The sequence below is a fragment of the Glarea lozoyensis genome (assembly GCF_000409485.1).
Source record: "Glarea lozoyensis ATCC 20868 chromosome Unknown GLAREA3, whole genome shotgun sequence".
Taxonomy (NCBI): Eukaryota; Fungi; Ascomycota; class Leotiomycetes; order Helotiales; family Helotiaceae; genus Glarea; species Glarea lozoyensis.
The window spans coordinates 1,753,095-1,781,061 of NW_007360998.1; the positions used below are offsets into that span (position 1 = coordinate 1,753,095).

At 46.3% G+C, this 27,967-nt stretch overlaps 10 protein-coding genes across 10 annotated transcripts; 6 read left to right on the forward strand and 4 right to left on the reverse strand.

Annotated features, from left to right (window-relative positions):
- Positions 1-1,829: 1,829 nt before the first annotated feature.
- GLAREA_00562 (IgE-binding protein) lies at positions 1,830-2,411 on the forward strand (the record flags this gene model as incomplete). The annotated part of the gene is made up of 1 exon (XM_008085320.1): positions 1,830-2,411. The coding sequence occupies one exon, from the start codon at positions 1,830-1,832 to the stop codon at positions 2,409-2,411; it is 582 nt and encodes a 193-aa protein (XP_008083511.1).
- Positions 2,412-3,258: 847 nt separating this feature from the next.
- Positions 3,259-4,696, reverse strand: GLAREA_00563 (WD40 repeat-like protein; the record flags this gene model as incomplete). Its single annotated transcript, XM_008085321.1, has 3 exons — positions 3,259-3,803; positions 3,856-4,645; positions 4,694-4,696. 3 exons carry the CDS (start codon positions 4,694-4,696, stop codon positions 3,259-3,261), a joined length of 1,338 nt encoding a protein of 445 aa, XP_008083512.1.
- Positions 4,697-4,909: 213 nt separating this feature from the next.
- Positions 4,910-6,297, forward strand: GLAREA_00564 (Winged helix DNA-binding protein; the record flags this gene model as incomplete). Its single annotated transcript, XM_008085322.1, has 3 exons — positions 4,910-5,091; positions 5,142-5,224; positions 5,291-6,297. 3 exons carry the CDS (start codon positions 4,910-4,912, stop codon positions 6,295-6,297), a joined length of 1,272 nt encoding a protein of 423 aa, XP_008083513.1.
- A 395-nt stretch (positions 6,298-6,692) lies between these two features.
- On the reverse strand, positions 6,693-10,730 carry GLAREA_00565 (uncharacterized protein; the record flags this gene model as incomplete). Its single annotated transcript, XM_008085323.1, has 1 exon — positions 6,693-10,730. One exon carries the CDS (start codon positions 10,728-10,730, stop codon positions 6,693-6,695), a length of 4,038 nt encoding a protein of 1,345 aa, XP_008083514.1.
- A 593-nt stretch (positions 10,731-11,323) lies between these two features.
- Positions 11,324-14,198, reverse strand: GLAREA_00566 (P-loop containing nucleoside triphosphate hydrolase; the record flags this gene model as incomplete). Its single annotated transcript, XM_008085324.1, has 7 exons — positions 11,324-11,506; positions 11,553-11,867; positions 11,925-11,981; positions 12,096-12,396; positions 12,457-12,812; positions 12,863-14,065; positions 14,124-14,198. 7 exons carry the CDS (start codon positions 14,196-14,198, stop codon positions 11,324-11,326), a joined length of 2,490 nt encoding a protein of 829 aa, XP_008083515.1.
- A 484-nt stretch (positions 14,199-14,682) lies between these two features.
- On the reverse strand, positions 14,683-16,745 carry GLAREA_00567 (Cytochrome P450; the record flags this gene model as incomplete). The annotated part of the gene is made up of 4 exons (XM_008085325.1): positions 14,683-15,779; positions 15,827-16,419; positions 16,466-16,562; positions 16,622-16,745. 4 exons carry the CDS (start codon positions 16,743-16,745, stop codon positions 14,683-14,685), a joined length of 1,911 nt encoding a protein of 636 aa, XP_008083516.1.
- Positions 16,746-17,406: 661 nt separating this feature from the next.
- On the forward strand, positions 17,407-17,757 carry GLAREA_00568 (uncharacterized protein; the record flags this gene model as incomplete). Its single annotated transcript, XM_008085326.1, has 1 exon — positions 17,407-17,757. One exon carries the CDS (start codon positions 17,407-17,409, stop codon positions 17,755-17,757), a length of 351 nt encoding a protein of 116 aa, XP_008083517.1.
- Positions 17,758-18,172: 415 nt separating this feature from the next.
- Positions 18,173-18,935, forward strand: GLAREA_00569 (Zn-binding ribosomal protein; the record flags this gene model as incomplete). Its single annotated transcript, XM_008085327.1, has 4 exons — positions 18,173-18,388; positions 18,475-18,567; positions 18,620-18,804; positions 18,896-18,935. 4 exons carry the CDS (start codon positions 18,173-18,175, stop codon positions 18,933-18,935), a joined length of 534 nt encoding a protein of 177 aa, XP_008083518.1.
- A 1,453-nt stretch (positions 18,936-20,388) lies between these two features.
- Positions 20,389-23,684, forward strand: GLAREA_00570 (RNA-binding, RBD; the record flags this gene model as incomplete). Its single annotated transcript, XM_008085328.1, has 9 exons — positions 20,389-20,589; positions 20,639-20,744; positions 20,799-21,026; positions 21,082-21,302; positions 21,504-21,517; positions 21,722-22,346; positions 22,465-22,935; positions 23,431-23,483; positions 23,648-23,684. The coding sequence occupies 9 exons, from the start codon at positions 20,389-20,391 to the stop codon at positions 23,682-23,684; spliced, it is 1,956 nt and encodes a 651-aa protein (XP_008083519.1).
- Positions 23,685-24,846: 1,162 nt separating this feature from the next.
- Positions 24,847-26,752, forward strand: GLAREA_00571 (alpha/beta-Hydrolase; the record flags this gene model as incomplete). Its single annotated transcript, XM_008085329.1, has 5 exons — positions 24,847-24,918; positions 25,052-26,225; positions 26,283-26,358; positions 26,407-26,467; positions 26,531-26,752. The coding sequence occupies 5 exons, from the start codon at positions 24,847-24,849 to the stop codon at positions 26,750-26,752; spliced, it is 1,605 nt and encodes a 534-aa protein (XP_008083520.1).
- Positions 26,753-27,967: the final 1,215 nt, after the last annotated feature.

Here is a 27,967-nt window from a genome sequence, read left to right on the forward strand (position 1 = left end):
CTGGCGTTCAATGGAATAGATGGGTGTTGGTTATCTGTGGTAGTAAGCTCTGCGCTATGCCTTGCCTACCGCTATGCCAGATACAATTGCTATACCCATAAACTGCTCTGCGGATCATACTGATTTCAATGATCTATGGGAGACATAGAGTAAGTTCTATATGGTTTCCCACTGAACGCTTTCCCAAGTGCTGGATCAAGGCGTGTTTGCGATATATTGTTTGATTGTAGAGAGTTGTTAGAATAGAAGGTCTCAGTTGGCAACTACTGCTCAAAATACCGAGTAATTGTTCTCCTGGATTCATGCGTTCGCTTACCTGTGAACTGTGATTTTTGTGATCGTAGTGACAACATGACGTCTTGTTGGTCAAAGCTGTCTATTTTCAAATCCACCGTCAGATCGGAATTCTCGCGGCTATTGGTACGACATTAGTCGCGCAATTGTCAGCCGGTATATATTAGTCTACTACCACGTTACAATTTGCCACCTGATGCAACAGCATGGTAAGTAGTATCGTATTTCTCATCACACTCTCTGACCGCTTGCTTTGCAGTTCGTGCATTGTTAACACGACGGTTTCCATCTCCATTTTCGATACCGGGAGTTAGTATGACGTCCGATCTCGTATTCAGCATCGCAAAAGACGCTTTTCTTCACGTGGATCATCTCAAGAGCCCGAGTCCTGTCTTCTGAGTCCCAAATAGACGATAAATGGGGGTATATGCGACTATTACCATGAAACGTATAGATGCCGATCACCTTCAAGTCCACGCCAAGCGTCAGTCTATCCAATGCAATACTGCACGAAAACGAAGTTTATCCGCTGCGTGGGTTTTCCAAAAAGAAATTGCCCGGTTTGCAGAGCATATGCACACCATTTACGCTTTCCGTCATCGTATAGGTCTCGCTTAAACACGATGTGCAAAGCTTTGACTGGAAGGTGGTGAGTGTGACTTCTATTTCGGTCTGTCCGGAGAGGAAAGGAGCCTCCTTGTTGCAAGCGATGGGTTTAAACTGATTGCCTTTTTGGTGATGGTAAGGGAACCCCGGATTTGGGCGCATAACGGATGCGGCATTCCTCTTGAAGATCGGAAGCATATACGAGAGGTGATCCCTAGGCTAAAATGCAGCAAAGTGCCGATTTGGAGGCTTAGCGAGTGGGTTAGTATACGGGAGGTGTCGGTGTATGATTGTATGGCTGAGGATCGTCACGACAATTCCAATGGTGAGTTCTTCGTTTCTTCTAGAGGTTGTTTGTTTTTGGAAACATGCTACACAAGATGTACGTGGAAGGTTGCCAGTTGGTTCGCTAATAAATCAATAACGTTTAGGTTTCGAGGTTTGATCCGAGGCAGTGGTTGAGATTTGTACTCTTTACCTTTTAGAGATGCCGATCCGAAGCGTAGGTAGAGCCCCATCGTACCTATGCAGTGTGCAGTGCCACTCGGTCGTAGCCGCCCAAAAGTAGGGGTTCAGAGCTAAAAGTTTTGCTCTGCTTGTACTCTTCTCGTATTGAGCTTTCAGACGTATGCCAAGACTTACACTTTACTCTGGAGACGGCGGGTACCAAAGTATGTCGAAATGAGAAGGGCCGGGGCTACGATGTAGAATACGAACATTTGTTGACGTTGATCTTTTGTTGAAAAGGGTATATATGGTTGTGGAATATCCCCCATTAGGTCTCTCATCATCATCATCAACTCACCCATCTTCATCTTCATTCTACAACAAGAACAAGAACAACAACTACAACACTTCATTACCACATTTCAATCAACACAAATCAAACAGTCAACTTTAACTCTCTTACTTCAAAAACAACCTTCAAAATGTATACCAAGAACATCCTCGTTGCAGCTTTCGCTACTCTCGCCGCTGCTGCTCCAACAGCCAGAAGCACAGCCGATGTCCTCGGTCTCATTGCAACTCACAGCGGTGATATCAACGTTCACCTCCGAAGCATCAACGAGAACGGTCTCAAGTTCTGGATCGGAAAACCAACTACAACATACTGCCCATCCGAAGTTGTAACCAACTGCCCTAACGGCACCTTCACTCAGCTCATCGCCTCTACCGACAGCGAAGGCATCTCCATGAACGTTGAGGTTCCAGGAGGTCAACAAGCATACGTCGCCAACGACGGTTCTCTCTCCGTCACCCAAGCACACTCCGGCTCAACTGGCACAAACGGACTCCGCGGTCCATTCTCATACACCCCAGCCGCCTCCGAAGGCACCGTTGGCCAACTTTCCTTCAACGGAAACGGATTCCTCGCCTGCCCATCCGCAGAAGCGAGCGTCTACCAGATCTTCGCCGCTGGATATCCAGGCTTCGTCGCTCCTGAGGGATGCATCGGTGTTGGACTCGCGACCTCTGTCATTGACTCTGCTCCAGTCTGGCAATACATCTAAGCGACTCTCACTTCACGGTCAACACACCACCGGCTGTATGATATCGAGGAGGATAATGGGATGCTTTGAAGTTTTATAGCGAGCATGCTTGGTCTCGGGTTTAAAGGAGACTATGATACGACTTTCCTTAATGTTTCTGGACAGCATGAGTAGCGACTTTGGGTTTTGGGATTATTCCATATTTCTGCATGTGTATATTACAAATACCCTACGACTTTCCTTAATAGATAATGAAATGGTTATAACTTTGTTACAAATACGCTCTAGTTTCGAGAATGTGATGTTTTGATCAATGAATCTGGTAAGGTATGATATCTAAGAATCATGTACCACTTTGGCACCAGTGTCACGACTCATGAATCAAGAACCCGAAATCAATAAGTTCCTTTTTGCTAGTGACATGTCTCTTAAAGAAACTACAAACAGTGAGTTAAACCTAAGACTTTGTATTCATTACTAAGGATGGCCAATTTAAGTTATGGTAGTATAATAGTCTACAAAAAATTGGATTGAAACGTTGAGTCCAGGAGAAGAGAGTCGACTTACCAAATTCTCCATACCTGATAAAACTTCAATAAATTTATAGAGCAAGGAGGCTGAAGGAGACTTTCTGTCTGTGCTTTCCTAAATATCTCTAAGATAACGTCAGATATGCGAGACATACACAGCTGAATTGGATCATGTGTTGGATTTTGCAATTCGTACATGTATTTCTACATGTCATTTTGGTATATTTACTAAGCACCCATCCGACTTGATCTGATTACCAAACGCCACAGTAATGCTTGCATCCTTTAAACGCCCTTTTCCTATCATATACGCCAACATTTGCAAATCATAGCCACCCCTATTTTTCAGCCGCCAAAACCATCTTCTCCCTCTCATTCCTTCGCTTCTTGAATTGGGCCTTGGTATGTTTCCTTTCGTTCTCTTCCTTTCTCTTAATCGCCTTGAGTTCTTCATTCTTAATTTCGCCGGCCTTCTTGACCACCTTTGGAATATGTCGGTGTCGCTTGATCCGCCTGATTTCAGGCATATGAGCGTATCGTTCCGACAGCGCTTCATTGTACTCTAGGGATTGTCGCTGCTTGGCTGACTTGATGCCCTCTCTTTTCGAAGCTTGAGCTCTCCATAATCGAATGTTTCCATCGTCTGATCCGGAAAGAATGTACTTGTTATCTGGTGTCCATTTGGCGGAGAAGACCCTCTGCATTCGCTTCGTGTGATAGATATCCCGCGAGTGCCCTTTCATTCGGCTCCACAGTCTTACAGTACGGTCATACGATGCACTGACAAGTTCTTCTCCGGTGGGACTGAATTCTACATCCATAACCGCTGCAACATGGTCTTTTAATACGTTCAACGCTCTATTCATCTTTCTCATATCGAAAACTAGAGTATGTTAGTACTTGAAGTATAGTAAGCTTTAAGGTAAGAATCTTACTATAAATGTTGTGGTCTTCATTGGCCACAGCAAAATTGAAGGCCTCCATTGGATTCCAAGAGATCGAGTTCGAAGCAAAATTTAATACAGTCTTGGCCAAAGGCATGGATGTTCGTAAATCATAAAGCACAATTGATCTGTCTGTCGCAGTCGAAGCCAATATAGAAGTTTCAGTCTGATTGAAAGAGACAGAAGTGATCGTATCTGTAGCATTGGGCCATTTTATAACATCTGGGGGTGCCGAGCTCTTCTCCAAGTCGTATATTGAAATAACTCCGGATGATGCTGCAAAAGCGTTCTTCGATCGATGATGCGACAAGCTTGTGAAAGCGTTTTCTCCTAGCCATGTAGCAGTCGGTGGCGCGCCAGCGGTCGAGTTGTATGGTTCCCATAGCTTAATTGAGCGATCGCTCGCACATGTTAAAAGCCTCTTGTCTCTTGTCCAACACATCCCCTTCACAATGTTTTCGTGTGCGCTGGTATTCCATATCTCCTCTCGAGTAGTCAAATCCCAGACTTTCACAATTCCATCACCACTTCCACTGGCAAATCTCTGTAAAGAATTTGGATCTTTCGCTAAAGTATAAACTCCGTCGACATGACCCTTTCCAAGCTGCGCTATAAACGGCGCAGCAAACATGCGCTCAATTTTCGTGGCATTGAGTGCTCTAGTATATTCTCTCGCTCTTTCGAAAGGATGAAGCGCTGGATCGAGGTTGCGGGGTTGTCTTGCGACATCAGACCCGGGAGCTTGCGCAGATGCGACCGGCCGACTGAGAGCTTTGATTTTCTGTTTAGCATTTAGTTATTGCAAAAACAATTCGGGAAACCTTCTTACCATTATGCGCTCATTTTATTGTGATATTCTTTCTAGAAAATCTGCAGAATAAAGTCGCGAGGCGGAACCATAAAAAAAGTTGTCGGCCGGATCAAGTATTACCCTAGCGCCAACCGGGGTGGATGTGAGCTTCAGGCGTTGCTCAACACGCAAGCGCAAGCTGCTCTCAGTAAACATACCAATTCCAGAGTTCCTCGAATATCCCCATCCGAAACAATGGCACCGGCAGATTCAGCAAGAATTGTAGAGGCGAAGAAGCTGGAAAAGACAGAACCAAAAAAGGCGGAATCACAATACAATGAAATCATTTCGAAGCCACCTTCAGTAACATCGGACGCTGCAGTACGGGAATATGAGACTGCGCTGGTCAGTTTGGGAGAATTATATCGAGATCAGAAGTGAGATAACTCATTGGGACATACATCAGCGCTTATTGACCTCTATACAGGAGGGTAGATGATCTAGTAGATCTGATTACGAAAAGCCGGACAGTGTTATCGTCATTTGCTAAAGCGAAGACTGCGAAGCTAGGTATGGTTCTGCGAGCACCTAATTATCAGCGCTGGTAATCCCGTGCTAATGATGATATTCCTTCAGTTCGACAGCTTCTCGATCTCTTCCACGCAATTCCCGAAACCACAGACACCCAGATATCCGTTACGAAGTCATGTATCGAATGGGCGACCTCCGAACGACGAGGATTCTTACGGCAAAACCTCGAGACCCGCCTCGTCGCGCTTTACATGGTCAAACAATCGTACTATGATGCGTTGACCCTCATCAACAATCTACTCAAAGAACTGAAGCGTCTTGATGACAAGCTCGTATTGGTCGAAGTCCAGCTTTTGGAGTCGCGCGTGTACCACGCATTAGGGAATGTCGCAAAGGGTCGAGCGGCACTCACCAGTGCCCGAACGAGTGCAGCATCTGTTTATACACCTCCTCTTCTACAAGCTGGATTAGATATGCAATCAGGAAAACTCCATGCCGAGGACAAGGATTTCAACACTGCTTTCTCTTACTTCATTGAGGCATTGGACGGATACCATACCCAGGACGAGCCAGAAAAGGCGACAGCAGCATTACAGTACATGTTACTATGTAAAATCATGCTTAACTTAGCCGACGATGTAAACCAGCTTATGACTTCAAAGCAAGCTCTGAAGTACGCCGGCAAGAACCTCGAAGCCATGAAGGCTGTAGCTCGCGCCCACTCCAATCGATCCTTGGAAGAATACGAGAAAGCGCTTGGAGACTATCGCCATGAGCTGGGCAGCGATCCTTTCATCAGGAACCATCTTCGAAGACTGTACGATGCTATGTTGGAGCAGAATCTAATCAAGGTGATTGAACCTTTCTCGCGGGTGGAAATTGACCATATCGCCAAGATGGTCGGTTTAGATACCCAACAGGTTGAACGTAAATTATCACAGATGATTCTCGACAAAGTAATTATTGGAGTTCTGGATCAAGGTGCTGGGTGTCTCATCATTTTTGATGAGACCGAGAGGGATGAGGGTTATGATGCTGCGCTTGCCACAATCGAGAAGCTGAGCAGTGTGGTGGATGTATTGTATACCAACCAGGCATCTATGCTTGAGTAAAGCGGGTTCGGTGGCTAAACAAAAGCAATTATGGTGACTGGCAAAGGTCCAATTGTAACATAGAGGCGCCTATTTGGGGTCAAGGAATGTGATATCAATGAGAATTTTCTAGCAAGTATAATAATGAGTTCCAAAACATGATATTGGTGAAAATGAACAATTTGGGTATTCGCTATCCTACTGGAAAACTCAACATAAGACTGACAACGTCTTTAGACAACCAACCCTAAGCCAAAAAACTATCTTTACTTCAAATGTACAACTTGAGATGCCACAAATACCGTTAACAGTCCATACCTCCTGCAATTCCCCACTCGCTTCCTAATTCCTACACCTTCGTGGTACTCCAAGACCTCGTTTATTCAACTTTCCAAGATCTTAATTGTCCAAAGACTTCAAACAACTACCCTCCTCGACCCTCTAACTTCCCCCTCTGTCGTCCTGTCTCTCCTCTCGCCACCTTTAATCAGCGCAAAGACCCGCATAGCAACGACCTTCTCCTCCCAGCCAGCCACAAGACCCCTAAACTCGTCAACAACCTCGAGATGCCACTGTTCCAAAACCAAGCTCTCGCCTTCAGACCTCACTGTTCTGCCGAGCAGTTTTGAGATGACTCTAGTTGAGTTCCTTCTCCGACTCTGATTGGAAACATCTGATGAGCCAGAGCCCGAATTGGGAGATTTACTTGGCTTATGGGTTTTCATGATCGATTCTAAGAGCAGCCAGTGGTCTTTGGACCATGTTGTCGCAGAGAGAGGCTGTTTCGGCGATCGCGGGGCTGGAGATGACGACACGAATGCTACAGCTTTTGATGGAGACTCGAAGGGTGAAGGGCGGCTCGCGGTGGGTGTTTTAAGAGGGGAGCGAAGACATGATTTAGATGGTGAGGTTGCGCAAGTCACTCGGTTGGATGGTAGCTGGATGGTCTCGGTCCATTTGAGTGTCCTTTTACCGATCTCTCGATTTTCCTTCTCGACAGATGATCTTAATGAAGAACTTCCGTCGTATGGTCCTTGTGAGGATGAAGCTATGCCCGAGATTGTGGCATTTACCACTGGGATGTTGGCTCTGCTTTGGAACAAAGGGTTTGCCTCTTTTTGAGCAACATCACCAAACAGAACTGACTTTCTAGGCGAGGACTCCTGAACGGCTGAAGCTTCAATTCGAGTTTTAGGTGCGAAACCCATCTTTTGAGGTATTGGAGTGAACGATGCCTTGTCTCTTTGCTGGTTAGTTTCCGCTTCGACAGTATCATCGTTGCCACTCTTGTTGTAAGAACTGCTCGGTTTCCTCTCTACCTGAGAGGACCGCGTAGAAATAACAGGCAACTTTGGTGGTGAATCACCCCCAAGCAGAACAGAAAGGTTAGGTGCGCCGCTGTCGGAGCGACCTCGAGGTTTGAAGTTTGACTTTTGAGGGATCTGCCATCCTGAGAGATCAAGATCCGAATCTTCAACGGGTTGATCACGAATGATAGTACGGCGAGCTGTCACAGGTCTCATGTCGGCATCCTCAATGACGTTCCCAGCGATGGCGTGTTCCTTCTCAACAAGTTCTGAAAACTGCGACACCTCGTCGCTATACACTAGCCTTTTACTATTTTTCCTCCACGGGCTGGGTATCTTACTTCTTCTTGGCTTCTCTAGATTCTCAGGAGCGTGTGGCACAGTCTCCTGGGGGGGATCCGGTGATTGATGAGGCGAAGAAGAGCCCATTGTCTCTAATAATAGATCAAAGTCCTCATCCTCATCGTGGCCTGAAACTAGTCCGTCGTCCACGTCAGAACCTATCACAATTACGTTCCTCCTATCGGCAGAAGATATTTGCTTGCTCACTTCCGCTCTCTCAGCTGCCCATCTTTGCTCCGAAGTCAGCTTGCTCATGGCTGCAGCAGATCTGTTCGATAGATCGATCTCTTCCTCTGGTTGCCAGCTCATCGCGTCCTCACTCCGTAGAGATTCGAATCTTGATTTTTGACTCCCACCGGTTTGATCCCGAGGAACTCTATTACATGGCAATTCGAGGGTGTATTGCTCTTTGTCGTGAAGCGACGGGGATCGATGGGCGCGGGTCGAGTTACTAAATGGATCTTCGTGACTGCTAGAACGGGTCCAATTTGAGTTGTGTGACGAAAGTGTAGCAATATTTGCGGATAGCGATACTTTTGGCCGATCTCTTTCTTGTTGAGATGGGGAATTTTGTGAACCACGAGTGGCACTTGAAGATGTCCTGCTTGCTGCTGGACTTTTGAATGGGCTTCCCAAGCTTTGCGACCGTGATCGTGGGGACGAAAGTGGAACAATTACATCTTGGAGAATCTGACCAGTCCTAGCGATGGGAGACAACGTTGGGCGCCTGCTTTCTGGGAGACCATGGGCAAGTCCAGTCTGAAGTTTAGGAAGCTGGATCGGTGGCGGTAAAGAGGGGGAGGAGAAAGTAATAGCTGGTGTCTCAGCCATTTCGCGGTCCATATTTCGATGTTGGCGAAGATGCGCAGTGTATGTATATCTTCTCGGTGCTACTGACGGAGGTGACGATGCCATATATGAGTCTGCGGGCGGTGCTTCCTCTCCAGAGGGATTTCCGTGGGCCGAAAGCTCTTGATCCGGAATAGAAACTTCGGTAGCTGAGCCAACAACCTTACTAGGCATTGAATCGGACGTCGGCGATGGAGTTTCTTCTGGAGTTAGTAGTCGCGGACTCGTCGCATTGACAACCTGGGAAGGAAACAAACTCTTCTTTGAACCAGTGACAATAAGATTACTAGATGCCACTGTTTTTTGTGTCGAGCCGTTCTTCTCGAAGATTGTCGTTCGTTTGGCTGCAGGTGTGGCAGCTTCAAGGATGGAGCCTGGGATTGCAGAGAAAGAGTCTTCGTATAATGGGTCGTTTTTGATAGTTGATGACATTGATGCCTTTTTTTGAACTACTCTCTTTGGAGTAGCTGCTTCGAGAATTTCTGGCGCAATGCTAGAGAAAGAATCTTCCATACGGGTGGCCTTCTTTGCCAGTAATCTGGAAACATGGGATTTGCGCGTCGAATTGTCCGGCTCACGCGTTGACTGAAGATTCCTCATCTCATGGGTGGTGTTCTGTACCCTGGTTTTCTGGGTCTTCTTTGGACTTGCTGCCTCTAAAATTTCTTCGGGGATTATGCTGAATGAATTCTCCTCGACGACATGCGTCTCTACTATAGAAAGCAGGCTCTTATTTCTTATTAGATTCTCCGGTTGCTGCACGTCGGCTTGAATCCAAGGGCTGCTACGAATCTCTTGCAAGGATTGTACAGAGTCCACAGATATCATGCTGAAGCCTTCGCTCTCCATGATAGTATCAAATTCGCGTGGCGCTTCATCATCAGCCTCTTCCTCGACCTCTAGTTCCTTCTCGTACCCATCATCCATACCTTGATCAACGATTGAGTGCAATGAAATTGAGCCACGCCGCGACGAAGCGGCAGTTGATTCTTCTTCGTTCTGTTCATATATGTCGTTCGAAAGATTCGAAATATGTTGATCGTTTGACTGAGAGGGTATATTCGACTGATCAGCTATCCTTGGACTTGACCATCCAGTCCGCCGGGGTGTCTCGTCGCCAGGGTGAAATCTGGCGATCACAACATCACCAACTTCAGCATCTTCTATGGCGGATGAGCCTACAACAGGATATGTCGAACGGTCGGTATCACGTGTTGACCGCGAGACAGCTTCGTCAACACTACTACGCGAGCTCGACCCATTCTTTTCTGATATCACGTCGTGGTCCTTGGATATGCTCTTCCTCCTGGTCCGCCGTGGTCTCGGTATCGTAGTTGAGATGTCATCTGAAAAAGGGCCAGCCTTGCGATGCGGCGCTTTCCTCGCTCGAGACACCGATCTCGATTGTCCCCTTCCAACCTCGACATTGCCTCCAATCTCGAGCATTGCGCTACCATCCTCCTCGTTTCCTCCCCCAAACGTTTTCCTTGCTCTTTTCCCCTTCGGAGTGCCTGCTCGCCCTCGCGCTTTTACCGGAATCGGTGTTCCCATTGACTTCCTTGGCCTTCCCCGCCCTCTTTTGGGCGTGGCAGCATTTTCATCCTCGTCCTCGAGCCCTTTGACTGGAACCCTCGTAGTTGTGGTTCTGACCCTTCTTGTTGGCATTGGCGAGACATCTTCAGGTCGCCCGTTTTCTCCATCAGAGCTCCCAGCTTCGACCGTGACCCTGATCTTATGAGGAGTGATGCGGTCCCCAACATCCAACTCGAATGTTTGTTTCTTGGGCGAACTCCCCAGCAACTCTAACTGGGATGAGTGCCGTATTGGTCTTTGCGAACTATTATGTTGTTTGGAGGGCGATATAGAACCTCTACGAGCATTCAGTGACGTGCGTCGCGCTATTAGATGGCCGTGAAAAGTTGGAGAATCATTGAGGGGATCGGGAGAAGAAGACATCGCGTCCAGAGGAAGAACCGCGAGCCGTATTTCCCGGGAGTTACAATAAAAATATCTTTGATAAATAGAGCAGCAATCGCCGTGAAGACAGTGTATGAACGCGTCAACGCGTATGTTAATGAGGGGACGATGAGTGCGTTTGTGTATTCAAGTGCTGCATAATAACCCACATTGAATAAAGTTGTGTTTGAAACCTGACTGTTTATTTTGAATTGCCCTATGCGGGTTAGCTTGAAGCTTGGACTTGTCTCGGCAACGGCCACGCTAAAAGCGTGTCCTCACTTGCTCGACGGAAACAAACGTTCTGTGGACTCTGCTGAATCTCCTTGGTATTTAAATGACTCTCCGGAAAAAAATTCGGTGATTTGGAGGTGATCTTAGAAGCTAGCTGAGCCTATGCAACCAAAAAAAATTGTTCAGGCAGACACTGCCAGAAATTTTTCAATCATTTCGGACAAGCGAACCCCTTATTTAATTTCTTGACATCAAATTCTACACAGATTCAAATTCTTTTTGGCCGAAAAGATCTGACCTGTCCTTCACGAACATAGTATACGAATATGGCCCCAAAAATGAGGTCTTTCTGTTGGGTATCACACAACCAATCCTACCTCCTGCCTAAGCGCCAAAATATAGTCCTCGAGAGCGCCAGAAACGGCTTTATATCCAGGGTCGGTTGCGTCCTTGAACTTACAAATTTCGGAATGGTTCCCATTAATTCCTCGTACAATCTCCTGTCTCGCATGACCTACTAGGGCTGATTCATAGGGTACAACCTGGAACAGTGTGAGCGCCGTCTTACATCATTGCAATATAGCATACCCTATCTTGAAGCCCATACAGTCCTGACATGGGCTTCGTCTCGAAAAATGAGTGGATCATGAACTTGTTGTCCTCGAGCATCTGTAAAAAGACCTTTCTTAAATTCTCGAGCAGTTCGCTGTTTGCGTTTAAGCCTTTTAAGACCTTCTCAGACGGGCTCTGGAGCGCAAATTTGGTCAGATTACTTGCTAAAAGCCCCCAGCTTGTTGAGGTACTTCCGCCATGAGGAGTTCCGAGAAACAGAATCGCTTTGGTAGAGGTATATATTGGCAAATATTGAGGTTGATGTACTGATCGCTTCGAGCTATCTAAGGCCTACAAGGACGTTGAATTAGTTGTTAGGGAAGCTATCAACCCTCCTAGAGGTCTTACCACTTTGACCAGGATACCCCCCAAACTGTGTGCCACGAAAATAAGGGGACGAGATGGCTACGATGAGTTAGTCCTTGACACTTGGTAGTATCTAACAAAGTGATTGGAGCTGACGAGTGCAATGATCTATCAAACATCGAATTGAAGGCAGCAATGCCGGTCAATACTTACATTGTGTTTACGTTCTTGTTGCAACGCAATCATAAGATCATTTCCATGCTGTGATATGTTGTGTTGGTTGCTTGTCCCGAAAAATTCGGTAATGACCTTACTGTCATAACCCCAAGTCAAGATTCGCGCCTTAGCAAAAGAGTCTTCATGAGCGAGAAGATCATATGGCCAAAACACATTTTGCTGGTTGCCGAATGTTAGTCTCGAGGTTGATGATAGGGAGAACCGTTTCTTCAACAACTGTGGCTGGTAGGTCCATGTCTGCTCAGGATGTCCCTGAAGACCATGAACGAATATAATACTTATTGGTGTATAGGTAAGCACACATTATAATATCACAGCGGGCTTGGTGAAGACTTACTCAACCACGGCGTCCCCAGGATCGAAGATATGTGAAAAGCCAGTCGAGTTAATATGCGGCCGCCGTACCGAAGGTTGGGAAGTTGGGTCTTTTGCAATTGCCGTTGATCTGGTCATAGACTTTGCAAGTACTTCAACGACGGGAATAGTAATATCGTTTGCCTCGATCAACGGTGCCACAGAGACAACTTCCTCATGTGTATAGTCCTTAGTTCCAGAAATCTGTCTAAGCACTGCTGAGTTGTTACTAGCCTGTAATGACTTTCTGGCTTCACTATCACTCCTCTCTTGGCCGAGTTTATCCTCCACAGACTTCAAAGGATCACGAGCTCCGGATTCAATCAGAATCATGAGGGCCTCAAAGTGGCCATGATCATTTGCCGCCTTCCACGCACATCCATACTTACCCCTTGCGCATTTATATTAATTGCACCTCCGAGCTTGAGCAAGCTGCGAATCACGCTTGAGTGGCCTCCAAAAGCAGCGATTTGTAATGCAGTACACCCTCCCGCACCTCTGGCATTGATGTCCGCACCAGATCCGAGTAAGAGCTCTACTATAGGTGCTTTTCCAGCCCAAGCAGCTGCTTGTAGAGCGTTACCATATGGTCCCCCGTCAACATTGACATCAGCTTTCTTTTTGAGGAGGTACCGTACCACTTCGAGCCGTCCGCGAGACGACGCAGCAGAAAGTGCGCGGCCATGGAGTTGACTTGTTTGATCGATTTGAGTACCTTTATGAATCAGTAATCTAACTACAGGCAAATGGCCTTCTGCTGCCGCAATCTGGAGCGGCGATGTTCCGGGAGGACCTTTAGCATTGATAGCTGTTCCTCGTTTGATTAGGATATTGACAATGTTTGCATGCCCAGATACGGATGCCGCATGTATGGCAGCTCCATCTGGTCCAGGCTGACCGTCAATATCTGCCCCAGCGTCAAGAAAAGCAAGTACTTCTCGCTCAAGGTTCGACTTAGCTGCATCAACGAGCGAATACGTCAGTCTCTTCCGGCCTGCCTCGGTCTGGCCTTCGTTGGGTTCTATGAAAATGCTCTTTCTCCACCAACTTCGCCTGACTTGATATGATGTCCCATGGGAACTTCGCGGAGATGTTGATTGTCCCGACCGGGCCTGGCTGGAGGCCACTTTAATCCTTTCGCTTCTTATCACACGGGCGGTATCGTAAAACATTTTCTCAGTGTTGAAATTATTCTTCGCCGATGCCTCCACAAAGCTACATCCAAGCTCGTTGGCTAGTGCAAGCCCTTCTTGCACCGAAACTTCTCTCTCTGTGACGCGGTCACATTTGTTTCCCACCAGGCATACTGGACTTGTGATCGTGAGGTTTGGATGTGCGTCCCTCTCCTTCACGCTCTTGATTTGATGATGGAATTTCTTTATTCTTGTGAATGAGGATCGACTCGTGATAGAGTAAACAAGCACAAAGCCATCACCATCACTGATCCATGCATCTCGCAGAGCCGTATACTCTTCTTGACCGGCAGTGTCCAATATTTCGAGCATGCAGGGTTTTCCGTCGATTATGACCTGTTTACGATAAGAGTCTTCAATAGTCGGTTCGTATGTTTCAACAAAGTGTTCTAAGGTGAGCTATGTATAGGTGAGCTAATTGCTTCGCTATTTGGAATCTCAGCGGAAGTCTAATTACCTGGATGGTCAATGCCGATTTACCAACGCCTCCATCCCCTAACACGACCAGTTTGTATAGGACCATACCAGCCATTACTACATCAGTTGGATGGCAATCTACATGCTAAAGCATTGTGGGTTCCGGGGGGCCTAGACGTTCTCAACTACAAGGCTGGGGTTAGAAGACTATTGAGGCTGAAAGCAAAGTGAGGCTGGACTGGAGTTACTGGAATAAGCGAGCAGGAGCAGGTTTGCTCTATGTGTGTAAGGCGCAACCTGTTAAGCGCTGTGGCTTGCTACCATCCCAAAAAGGTTCGAGACAAGGATTTACCGCAATGATTGGAAAGCAGTGTGAATATCAGTCCATGTCTTTGCTTCGAAAAGTCAACAAAAAGATAACATAACTTGAAATAGAATTACGTTGGAAAGGGGTGCGACGAGATAGTTGTCAGGCAGTAGGTTGGAGTAAAGAGAGCCAGACATTCGTTAGAACTAAATCGAGTGATATGACCTTCCTACAGTACCGGAAAATCCTGAATATCTTCCTGCGAATACATCATCTATCGTGTGTGGGTATCTTATTCTATGAAATTGACAAAGCGCTCTTCCCCATTCATGACAAGTCGGACTGGAATATGACCTTCGTGCAGCTTCAATGTAATCCTTGTGGTTGCACTTCTCAATGTTGCGTTGGCTTTGTCCTGTGCTTTTCTGTAAAGTGTTTTTCTCTCCTCTTGTGACATCTTTGCCACCTCCTCGTCCGTTGCCCATTCGTCTACTGCCAATTCGATGGAGTACTTTTGGAAAATGGTCGCTAGCGCAGCCATGACCTTCACCTGTGCTAATCTGCGTCCGATACACGATCGTGGGCCATCGGAGAATGGAAGGAAAGCACCTCGAGGTGGATGAAATAATTTTCCGGAGGAGTTGTTGCCAGTAAACCCTCCAAACTCATCTTCATCATGATCCGAGTCTTCTGCTCCACCTTTGGCACTCTTTCGATCATTGACAAGCCATCTTTCAGGGACAAAATCGTCCAAGTCTTCGTCTTTCTCGGAAATCTTAGACGGCTGTGAAGGCCAATATTTAGGATTCCTAGACAATCCAATTGTGTTCAACGCAATTCGGCAGCCTGCTGGCACCATGAATTTCTTTCCACCAACAACCAATTCCTGGTCGGCATCTTCTGCGACTGACTTGGGAATGGCAATGACGGGAGGCATGAGTCGGAGCTCCTCGTTCAAAATTGCACCCAGAATGCCGCCCAAGAGGGTGTTGATTGTCGAGTCGTAGTCCCAAGTCTCTGGCTCGGCGTCTCCAAAAATATTTTCAACTTCTTGCTGAGCCAAGCGCTGAGAACGTGGGTTTATTGCGAGTTGTATGAGAGAGAAATGAATCGAGTTAGCTGTAGTTTCGTGTCCTGCGACAATCATGACAAATGCGTTGCCTAAAATGTCCGAGTCTGAGAGTTTAGCTCCAGTATGCGCTTTCTCGGCATCAATCTCCTTCCCCTTGCCGTAGGAGCTTTTGACTAGATTCCCTAAAATGTCAAGACCTGCACTCTTCTCACCAGCGCGAGCCTCTTCAATCTTTAGTGCCATAAGTTCCTTCATATACTGGCGCCAGTTGATAAGTGATTCGTACGAGTCTTTGAATACTTTGATCGGAACAAGCTCTGACTAAGTTAGCGTAGCAAATGGTTAACGAGCTTCGGAATCTTACTCATTGCCCATTCTGGGAGTAGCAAAACAATAATCATCCGCTCAAGCAACTTCTCCAAAGAGTGCTCGAAACTCATTGTGTGCCCACCACTTGGCTCGTTGCTACTGAAGATGGCTTCTTCTTTGCCATGCTTCGAATCAGGTGTTTCTCCCGGCCAAAGTAAATGAACGCCAAAACCGACCAAGGAAATAATGTGTAAAGTCAATCTCAACGCATCGCCCGGTACGTCTTTCAAGGTTCTGTTTCCTTTACCATCTGGCCCAAGCCATCCCTTCAACATCCCCTGCGTTTGCTTGCATGATTCCGCAAATACCATGACGTTATTTTTCTCATTGAATCCAGGCGCAGAAACCTTCCTGTGCTTTCTCCACTCGTTTCCTTCCGTGGTGATGATATTTTCTCCGAAGATGGTCAAGATCTTGTAGCTTTCCAGAGGTTTTGGGAAGTTCTCGCGTCGAGAGGTGATTTGATGAGCGGCTTCTGCGTCGGAAACCCAGAGATTCATTGCGCCAGGAGACACTGTCATAAAGACATCTCCTGTTTTCTTCATGGGCGCGTAGCATAGCTCGTACACCCAGTCGGCTGTAAGGAAACTATATACGGTTTAGCAGCGTACAGGAAATGGCTAAGTCAACTTACGGCAACCAGGACTCCGTCCATCTTTGGGGCAGTTGATCAAGCAACGGTTTTAGAATCTTTTGTGTGAGAAGCCAAATTAAGTTGTATGTCGCAAAAGCTGGATCCCGTTCTGTCAGCGATTCCCTCGGACTCAGAATGGTGAAGTACTAAACTTACGTGTTACGATGTATGGTATGCCAGACCTTTTCGCGTGTGCAATATTCTTCCTCAAAGCAGACAAATTCCCATATACAAAGTAAACCGCCGCGGCCGTCAAGGCCAAGACAAGGACTGAAACCATTCTGGCTGTGCCAACGCAAAGAGGTTGGGCGAATGTGGATGGTGAATGGGTGGGACTGAGGAAGAAGATGGGAAGATGTTGGAACTACCTAACTACGCGGTAGGAGAGCTCAACATGCGACTACGCAGAGGAGAAGAAGTGAAAGAGGAGACGATTGGAATGCACATGCATTTTCTATTGAGGAGCTGATACATTTATCCGATGGACGATTCTTTGCGACGACTGCAGGTGGTTCGTTCCGAAAGTGATGACGGGTACGCTGCCACAGTTGGTTCGGTGGGTAAACAGTGGACTCGACAGTTCGAGCCCAGAAAGGACCCCTCCACGTCCTCGGCAACGCAAAGACGACCACCCGCGTTTTAACCATGGTGATGCGGCCAATCAAGAGCAGATGAAAACGACACTTCCGTGCGCCGAATTCCTTCGCACATCCCCCTGGCAGATCAAACGGGTACTCGAATACGACGTCAAGGCGGCTTTATCGTGGATCCCAACGCGATAAGGTTGCCCAAGTTGCCGCACAATTTGGTGTCGAAACATTGAATTGTTTCTGAAGAAAGCACAACCCTCCTATTTAGTGTTCCTCATTCCTCATCTTCCGCTTCTGCAGAATGGCTCTTTCAATGACACGTTCATGGACTGGCCTCCTCGCTAGGGACCGATGTATAACAAAGCCAACTTTGCGTACCGCAAGCGATATTTGAAGTCACCACCGGCCAGGTCAATTGCCGTAAGGTCTTGTGCTGTTCGGGAATTAGAGTCGCGCAGGTGGTTGCTAATAAGACCAAGCTTTCTCCGTGAAGGAAATGCCAATACAGTCCGTATCATTTCCACGCTGGGTCGAAAATATTATGCTGGAGATTTTGGCTCTCATGTGAATTCATCGACACGAATACGAAGTGGCGACGGGCGCATCGAGTTCGAGCAATTGAGGAGGGCCAAGACTGCTATTGCTATTGTAATGTCTCATTCGGGAAGAACAGAGCAGACAGAGCAGGTGCTTCAAAGTTGATGATCGAAATCTAACCAAGTTGCACCTAATAGTCGGGTGGAGCCCTTCTGTTGTGCATACAAGTCAGCCTCTGGTGGACATTGACTTACTTCGAGGTATGAGAGAAGCTGTTCGATGTAATCTTTTTGCTTGGCTAGTCCTGCCAGTGATTGTACGTTCCACATCTCACCATCGCAACAACATTTTGAGTGGATGGTCTTTCAAACAGAGCCTACAGTGGTAAATATTATCCAAACTCTAGAATCTTTAGAAGGTGGATGGCAACTGTCACGTGTTGCCAGGTTTAGCGCATGGCTTCTGCGGCCTAAGCGAGCGCACTCTGAAATCCGCATCGAAATTCCAGGACCTTTTAGCGGCGAGACGACCAACATCACGACAACTTTTCCACACGACCACCGGACGAAGAACAGTCAAAATGGTAGGCAATGTCTTTCCTAGAAGTTGTGCGGAAATGCGAGAGGAGAAGGTTGATGTCGGATCTGATGGGTTTACCTGCGAGGCATACTGCGGCGAAATCACGAATGCTTTCGATCACTGCGGCGAATCCGACCACGAAATCGACTCGAAATATACACCTACAAGAATCGAGTTGTGCGATTGGCACACGTCACCATACGCAGACCAGAGGATGGTTGAAAATGAACGCCTGGGCAGGAGAAGATTTGGGCGGCTCAAGATTCAAGACCAGGATGAAAGCTAACCTCATACTCTCCGCAGGTCAACGTTCCTAAGACTAGACGCACCTACTGCAAGGGCAAGGACTGCAGAAAGCACACACAACACAAGGTCACTCAGTACAAAGCAGGAAAGGTACATCAAGGTTCCCCCAGAATTTAAGAATCATTCTGACTCGACTCGCCAGGCCTCCCTTTTCGCCCAAGGAAAGCGTCGTTATGATCGTAAACAATCCGGTTATGGTGGTCAGACAAAACCCGTGTTCCACAAGAAGGCGAAGACAACGAAGAAGGTCGTGTTGAGATTAGAATGCACATCCTGCAAGACAAAGGCACAATTGGCGTTGAAGCGATGCAAGCATTTCGAACTTGGGTACGTTTCCATTTTTATACGGGCCTCTTCTAGGCCGGGAGGGAAATCGATCCCGTCATTTATTTCATGTGGACTAATACAATTATTACAGTGGTGACAAGAAGACCAAGGGTGCTGCGCTTGTTTTCTAGATGTTCTCTTGCAACGACTTCCTTCTTCATATGGGCATGGCGTGGCACGGTGGATTTTGCGTGCTTGGAATGGCCGAGACGAAATGGCAAGGGACAGCATAGACAGGGTCCTTGTAACTTATTCTCCATGGCCGCGGAAACATAGCAAACTTCGCTGAACATCATGAGCAAACGTTTTGAATGATACTGTGAGATTTGATCGATGAGTTTGTGGTGGTCGAGTGGCAGGTAGACTGTGACTCTAATGGTACCATGTTATTCGTTTCCATCTATTAAATATATGATTTATGGGGTTGCCATCACACAATAACATCAATTTCGCGAACCGTACCTGTTCTAGATCGTAGATGAACAATATTAGACAAATGAGCATTTCATAAATGAGTATTTTAAGACATGGCGGTATCTACTTTGGTACCTACAAAAAATAGAGCATTGCATGCTCTAAGCCCAAAGAGTAAAACGCGGCATGTAATTGAAAGTGGTATTTACGGTGATGTGTTTGAAACGTCAAATATCCATAATTGTTGTAGACAAGAAATCATTTTCAGCTGTCAAATGGTTAGCTTTTGATTTAGCAAGACCTAGCATAAGAAGCACGACTATAGGTTTTGCAATAATCCATTTGCTGATAGTACATGCTTTTATTTACTAGTGAAGCCTCTTAATGTATGACCAATACTTCTAACTAGCTAGTATATGCAAGACTTAATATTCTCAACAATATCTGTGAATTTTGTAGAGTCGAAGGGAGAACGGATACAGAGCTGATGGTCTCTAGTTCCTGGCCCCACTGCAGCGGAGGTGGGGTTCGTAGTGGCCTCGGGACTTTGGGAACCTAAATAGAAATTTTGCGCACAATATAATTTTGAAAACCAAAAATACTTTCATCAAATCAGCATCAACGCCCTCGTAGCTCAATGGTAGAGCGCGTCACTAGTAATCTTGAAGATTATGTAATGACGAGGTTGCCGGTTCGATTCCGTCCGAGGGCATTTGTTTTTGCATCTTTTGTTCTTACAATTCATATATTTTGGCTCTTTCCAGTCTCTAATATCTAATAAATTTTTGTTCATTGTTCGGGCTTTGCCGAGCAAGAGATTCAGTAACGTGACCGTGCATGGACCCTGAACATCCCATGGGGAGGACTTCAATAACACAAAGATCTCGATTCAGAACATTTCCTTTGCAAATGCTGTTATTTTGTGCTGATCAAACATGTATCTGTACTTCCAGTTTCAGAGACACTTGACTACCTTACATATACAATGAACGTCTAGAATTATACTGTGCATAAATATAAAACTAAATTTTAGATTCTCCCTGGCAATAGATGTGACTTATTTTATCCGAATTATAGCCGGCACAACTATTCTTCTGGTCGCGAATTGCGACGCGACAGACGCATCGTCAAACACTTTCGCATCCACCATCACAATCCCCAACCCTCAATATGCCATCCCCCTCAAGATCCAGATCACCGACCAGATCACCGTCAAGAGGAAGACCCCAGTCAAGGTCACCATATTCTGATGCACGACGATCGATTTCTCCCAGATCTGCGAGTCGCAGTCCAAGAAGGAATGGCAGATATAGAAGCGAAAGTCGAAGTGTTAGTCGTGGAAGAAGCCCGAGCCCTATCAGAAGCACAAAGGTTAGATGAGCCACCCGGTAGTGAGAGACGATGATCTAACCTTCTACAGGTTGTGGTGGAGAAGCTTACCAAGAATGTAAATGAAGACCATCTCCGAGAAATATTTGGCTCATATGGTCAGATACGAGATCTGGATATGCCTTTGAATAGACAATGTAAGTCTTCTCTGGACTTGCCATTTTCAGTCGTACCGTCGCTAATTCGCACAGTCAATACGAATCGTGGTACAGCTTATATATTATATACATCTGAAGCCGACGCCGAAGCAGCAATTGCTCATATGCACGAATCGCAGATAGATGGGGCTGTCATAAATGTCTCAATTGTTCTTCCTCGTCGCAAGTTTTCTCCATCACCGCCACTTGCGAGACGAGGCGCAAATATTGATCCTAGGGGCCCGCCTTCAGCAAGTTTCCGTGGGCCACCAGCTCATCGTCGTCGATCACCACCTCCAAGTTATGGAAGACCAGAACGCAATACCGATACATACAGACCACGATCAATTTCGCGCTCACGGTCCCCTAGGCGCCACAGAACTCGATCGCGGTCATTCTCATCCAGATCTCGATCGCCGCCAAGAAGGCGTGGAGGGGGTGGTCGGCGCGATAGCCCAGGACGTAATGCTGGTGGCACCAGGAGACGACGAAGTCCGAGCTATAGCAGTTACAGCAGCTATGATGATAGAAGTAGAAGCAGGAGTCGAGGCCGTGGAGGTAGAAACCGCCGATAAATGGATGTGTCGAAATTGATATAAGCGCAGGCGTTTGGGGAAGGAAAATTGTATGAGTATTACGTATCCGGGTCATGCGACGAAATGTCCGTCTAAATCAAAAGCTTCCGAAGAATTGAAAGCATTGCTAATTTTACTTACTCTTTTGTGGATCCTGATAGACATTTTGTCTTGATATATCCAGCATAGTTTTGGAAGGTACGTTGTACAGCGTTTTTCTGACTCAGACAACCCATGTAGGCCAATATTCCCTGTTCCCCTTCTTTTCCTTCTGCCAAAAACATCTTTATCACGAATACCTATATCCAGATTGTCAAAACACAAAATCGCACTGTGAAACACTTACCAAAGTACACACCTCCACTTAAGTTTAATTACATTACGCTTCTAACTGTTAAACAGAAGAATGACAACACCTGCAGGCTTATTTGATAATCTCCTCAAGCCACTGCCTCAAGATTCTACTGGCTGTGGTAGATTATGGGAAGATCCGAATAGCAAGAGATGCATACATAGCGGCTATTTGAAAGATTTGAAGAAGAACAGAAAACAGGAGCAAAAAAGCGAAAGCAAGAAATCTCGGCAGAAGGCCCTGCCACCTGCATCGACAAGCCCGAAAACTCCAAAACGTTCTGCACTTGAAGCACCCAAAATCAATACCTCTAGGATACAATTTGAGCCAAATATAACCAGGCAAGTCAAAACCGCAAAACCACTCAAGGCTTCCAAATCTTTTCAGCTAGAAGCAATAAATAATGGGGGCCTTAATCATGATGGCCCATCTGCCAGAAAGCCTGCCATGAAGAGGAGAGCAACGTTCCCCTCGCTCGACCACAAAAGAGCCAGCAAATCAAGAAACGGTATCACTCGCGGACTACAGGTAAGGGCATACTGCACGGACGACCTTTCCCAGGGGTTTCCATATCCTAAAGTTCTGGCTTCCCATGGAATACGAAGGGCTGATTGGAGAATGTTTCAATATGAGCTTATCAGTCCTTTGTTGCGATGGCGCGGCCATGGAGTGGGTGTAAGTTTTCCGCGAGATTGTTGCCTTTCCAGCCCCGTTCGAATCTTGCGTTAGCACGATGATGTACCAACAGCAGCAATAATTTGAGCGCCACTGCTGACTTTGTTCCGCGTATTAGATTGGCTATTCGGTAGATTGCATCTGTGATATAGCGGCTGTATGGGATCAGCAATACTTTCGCAGAAAAGGCTTAATTATGAGAATTGACATGCCAGGCGAGGAGAAATTCGGTCTTGACTTCATGGACTTGTATTACGAGGGTATACGCAACAGGAAAACATATAATGTTGGCCAGAGTCTTATCGGAAAGGGCCATAAGGGCGTCATGAAGCGAGGCCAACTCAAAGATCTTGCAAGAGTTCGTGAGAAGATGTTTCGAGGCACCAGGATTGTGCTGGATCCTCTCACCGTCGTCGACAACAAGACACTCTATGAACAAAGAGGTTGGCTCCAATGGGACAAGCAATCAGCAGCAGCAGAAAGATCTCTTCTAAAGAAAATGGCCGAGGACAAGTTGCCCGTGGATAATGAGCCATGGGATTTCAAAAAGATGGCTAAAATTGACAGAGTTGATAGGTGGCCGCCCTCAGTAAGCAAATGTTTCGGGTAGCATTTCATGCCCCTAATTCCGAGAAATTTCATACCCGTCGTCCATCCTATCACCTCACTAATACTTGACCCCGGCAGAAACACCTCTATTATGACAGATGGCGGTGCCGGCAACACCAAGAACATTATGCCCACCCCAAGAGAAAGGCATTTTACCAGCCTGATTTCGATTCTATGGACCAGAGAGGATATCCGAAATGGAGCTCAGTGGTACCTTGTGACGAGGTCCCTCATCAAATACTTCGCAGAGGTCCTATTGAACATCGCTGCGAACGACCCCGAGCCTGGCTGAAATGCCTCTCGATCGGACGCCATATTGCAATTGAGTTTATAAACATACCAGCACATCACACCATCGGCGCTAAGATTATCCATGTGTAGAAGAGACTTGTCGTGGCACAAATACTTTGATCGATGAAACTCTGTTAGGATATGGTAAAATCGGTAGAACAGAATCCTAATAAATTATATCCAGACAAAGAAGTTCGCGAGCACGTTGAACCCAGTGTCTCATGCATTTAATACAAGGTTAGTCCACCTGTGTCATTCGCTTCACTCATTTTTCTATGTAGCTGGTTACTTGTTAAATTGGTTAATTACACCTCTAGAGCAGGTGAGCTGTCGTTGAGTCCACGACGTGACCCACCAGTCTGAGCTCCAAATGTTTAGTATGACCCCCAAATGACTAACAGAAACGCTATTTTCCTGCTCGATGAATGGGTTATTTGACCATCAATAACATTCACATTTCATATACTACTTTTTTTGAGTATTATAAAGGACAATCGTAGGTGATTTACGCGTTTGCATCATCAACGGTATCATACTATGCATGCTTGTTGGCATCAAGCCTCTAACATATTGTACGTAGGTACCATTACTTCCCTGAGACCAACAGTCTCACAATTGCCAAGATATAAGCCCCATCGCGCTTAAGTACCCATTCGGCATCGATGTTGCTGTGCTGTTAAGAGCACATGATCGGAGATAAGAGACGCGTCGGGGATAAGGGTTATATAGTCAGGGACTTCTTGTACTCACTTAGCTCTTTCCTCTCCTTCTTTAGTTTCAGTACCTCAATACATCTGACCCCCTATGCCTTCTCTCTCTACCTACTCCGAGACCATAACATGTGCCTAATATACAACGCCGCAGATGCGCTGTCAGGTACCATGCGCCACATCGATTATCATTTGAAGCTTCATAACCAATTGGCCTGGGATGTTGGTTCGTCTCACACGTGGTCTGGACCTCACGAAGTTTCATACATTTGTATACGTGATATCGAAGGGGCAATTACACTCAATAAAGATCAGGTGTTTTGGGTCTTCTGGCTTCTGCAATTAAGATTTGGAGGGCGACCATGAGGAAAATTTATGCAACTATCCAATACATCGAACGGTGCAGTAACCAACAGCTTCTGTACGAGCCGAGCTATGGTATTCGTACCAACATATGTACAGCAACGGGGGCTGACTTCTCCGGCGCAGTTCTGAAGCAAATTCAGGGAGCTCAGGGCTGAACGACGACCTGTTGGAAATTTCGCTTCAGCCAATTCATCTCAAATTGTTGGTGATGTTACTCTTGGCGTTGTGATAAATATCTAGGAATCCGCCAGTCTCTTGTAGCGTTAGGGCCACAGTGTGTTCCTATGGAGTTATAAGCTTCCTCGAAAAGCCTATTCCGCTGCTTGGTTTTACTTGAACAAACGGCAATCATGTTACTTCCGGAACCTCTTTTGTTACTTCTCTTGCCGTCCCTGGCAGCCTGTGTTCGACTTCCTCCCCTTCAGTCACGACAAGAGGCAGAAGTTTCGAAATGGATACCATTTTCTGATGCAAGCATTCCCCAGGACACTTTACGAATGTTGTCTTACTAATAAGTGTTACAGATGCATCCCTCTACCTCGTTTGCAGCATTTAAGCCGTGCCACACTGATGGACATGATTGCATGATGTTCGATGTAAGTAATTTGTAGACCCTCTAATATGATGCTGGTCACAACACGCTGGATATTTCTCCTTGTTCATTCCTTTCTATAATAAATTCTCTATGGTCTATCGTTTCCATGATTCGCGACTGATTCCGATTTACAGGTTCCTCTAAATCATAACAAGCCTGACGGATATCGAGCTTACGTTCCCTTATTGAGGTTCAAGTCTACGGCGGCACCTACGAAAGGAATGGTCTTGCTGAATCCCGGGGGGCCCGGTAAATCGGGTGTGGATTGGTTTACTGGGATGGGAAAAGAGATGCAGAGAAGGGTGGGTGAGAATTATGATATCGTCGCTTTTGATCCGCGGGGAATCGGATACAGCATTCCATCAGCAAACTGCAACCAAACCGATCCCAACGCGGTAGGGCGGAGATATGAATTACCTCATGGTCCGTTAGTTCCTTTCGACAATAGGTATATTAGGGAGTCCACGGCCTTGATTGGCGAAGTCTGTCAGTCTGTTATTGGTGGGGAGGATCAGGCTGGCCAGCACATGAGTACAGCAACCGTTGCTCACGATTTGCATTCAATACTCGAGGCATACGCAGCGTCTCCCGAAGCTGCGAACGTTGAAAATGCAGCACTGCTTAATTACATCGGATACAGCTATGGAACAGTGATTGGGCAAAATTTCGCATCTATGTACCCGGACAGAGTGGGACGCATGGTACTTGATGGAGTTGTCGATATAGAGGATAGTGCTGTCGGTCTACCACTTCGGGCCTTGGTGTCGACCGATGATGCATTTGCAACTTTCTTCATCTACTGTCACCTCGCGGGTCCTGACAAGTGCGCCTTCTACACAGATAGCAACCCGGGGGACATTTTCTTACGCTTTGAGTGGATTCTTTCTCGACTGGACACCAACATTGCCAACGCATTGGACTGGGCGAACGCGACAGAGATTGAAAATGATCTATACATGTTGAAAAGATCAATTTTTGACGCGCTATACAGCCCCAAAGCATTATTTCCAGGTCTTGCGACTCTTTTGCTTGACATGGAAACTCACTTGAAAGCCCATAACCTCAGTGCGGTGGCCCAAGATTTGAGCGGCGCGGGAAGGCCGCCGCGGGTCATACAGGGAGACGATTCGTGGATGTCGGGTGTTACTTGCACGGACAATTCCAATACTGCTTATAACGTGACTGACCAAGAGTTCATTCAATACATGAATCTTTTGATGCAACAAAGTTATATTGGTGGAGAGGTCTACGTGGCCAACTGGTACCAATGCGTAGGCTGGTCTATCAAGGCTGTTGAGACATTCACTGGTAAGTCATTCGACCGACCCGCACAGCAAACCGATCTGATGTCTAACTCTTCTGCAGGTGCGTGGGGCGGTAAAACAGCGACACCAATTCTATTCATCGGCAACTCCTGGGATGTCATCACACCTCTTATGAAGTACGTTATAGCGGTCATTAGACTTCGAAATCCTCTAACTTGTAACAGCGCACTAAAAGGAACAACACTTTTCAGCAAGTCAGAGGTTTTAATAGTAAATGAACCAGGGGTGAGCTCTCCAAGAAACTTTAACAGAAGTCATCGTGCAACAGTTGAGCTAATTTCTCTTCAGCATTGCACTGCTAACAAATGTTCTGAAGCCAAAACTCGCGCTTACTTTCAAGAAGGCACGATGCCTGGTGCAGACAATTTCTGTGTTGGACTTGAAGAAGGGAATGGGCCCTTTGATACAACACTCACTATGAGAATGGAGGATAATGGAGCGTATCGAAGCATCTTGGGTAGATTGAGGGCGCTAAGATTGAAGACTTACAGAGCGCTCGACTTCTCTTAGTTGAGCATGCGCGATCGAAAAGTGGGTTTGGAGTTGTAAAAGTACCTTGGAGCAAAATGGAAAGTATTTGGTGTGGCTTAAATGTACTCTGTTTTGATTTGGAAATCATGGGCTGTAATCATCAGAGATGGAGTGGCTTTTGTACTAGAATTTAGACGATTTAATGACTTAAAGATCGGGAAGACATATTCTCTAATCCCACATTCGGTCCGGGGTGACCATGAAGTCCGTAATGGTTTGAAATAGCTACCTTCTACAACTTCAAACTAAACTCGACTTTCAATTTGATTCAATTACCAACAGGGATAGTGTAATGGATTCGCCTGGTAAGATACGAAAAGCTTATTTGTTTGTATTGCCTGAGAAAACAAAAACATTTCTCTGAAATCCCCTTTTATGACTTAATGGCAAATGAAAAGCGAGGAAAATCTAGAATGAGCTTAATTTCGGGGAGAGTTTGATGTGATGTTTCTTATGTCTTGTATCTAAAAAAAAAAAAAAAAAAAAAGAAGTACCATGTCTCAATCACCGTGCGGGTTGCCGTGCAGGTAGGACTTGATCAAAATGTACTCATTTTTCAATAAATATTCATACCCGCGGTTTGCTGCATACTGTTTTGATTCCCAAAACTGCTTACTGTAGAAGTGCGTTTTTTTGAAACCAGTTATGAACGATGCGCTCATTAGACAGCGAAAGAAAGCCAGACATCTAACGCCTCCACTTACAACCCCATCTTTGCCTAAACCCGAAATCTAAATGCCGATAATTATCTGAGCACTCAATTACTCGTTCAAAATAATGGTTTCTTCATGATAAGGTGACAGTTGAGAAGCTTCCTAAAGCGGTCTAGCAATCATGGGTCGCCACATTACCCGGGGCCAGTCAACGGGGAAACAAGCTTCACCAAGCTTCAGTCTCCCTCCTCGGCAAAGCTTATGAGCCAGATACGACGCTGTACCTGACAAGTCCCCGCACTAAGTGTTTCTTTTCTCAAAAATATCTGCACAAGTTCGATGCCGATCTCGCTTATATTGCTTGATCAAGGAGTTCGTACAGGGGGTACCGTCCTGCTGCATCTTATCATGCAGATGTGTGTTGATTAACCATAGCTATGGGCCAAATGACGGATCTGCGATGGGTATGTTGTCGAGGAATTGGCCTACAAAAGGATGAGCGGCCCCGGGGTTTGGCTTTTGGTCAATTGCTTGTTGTACA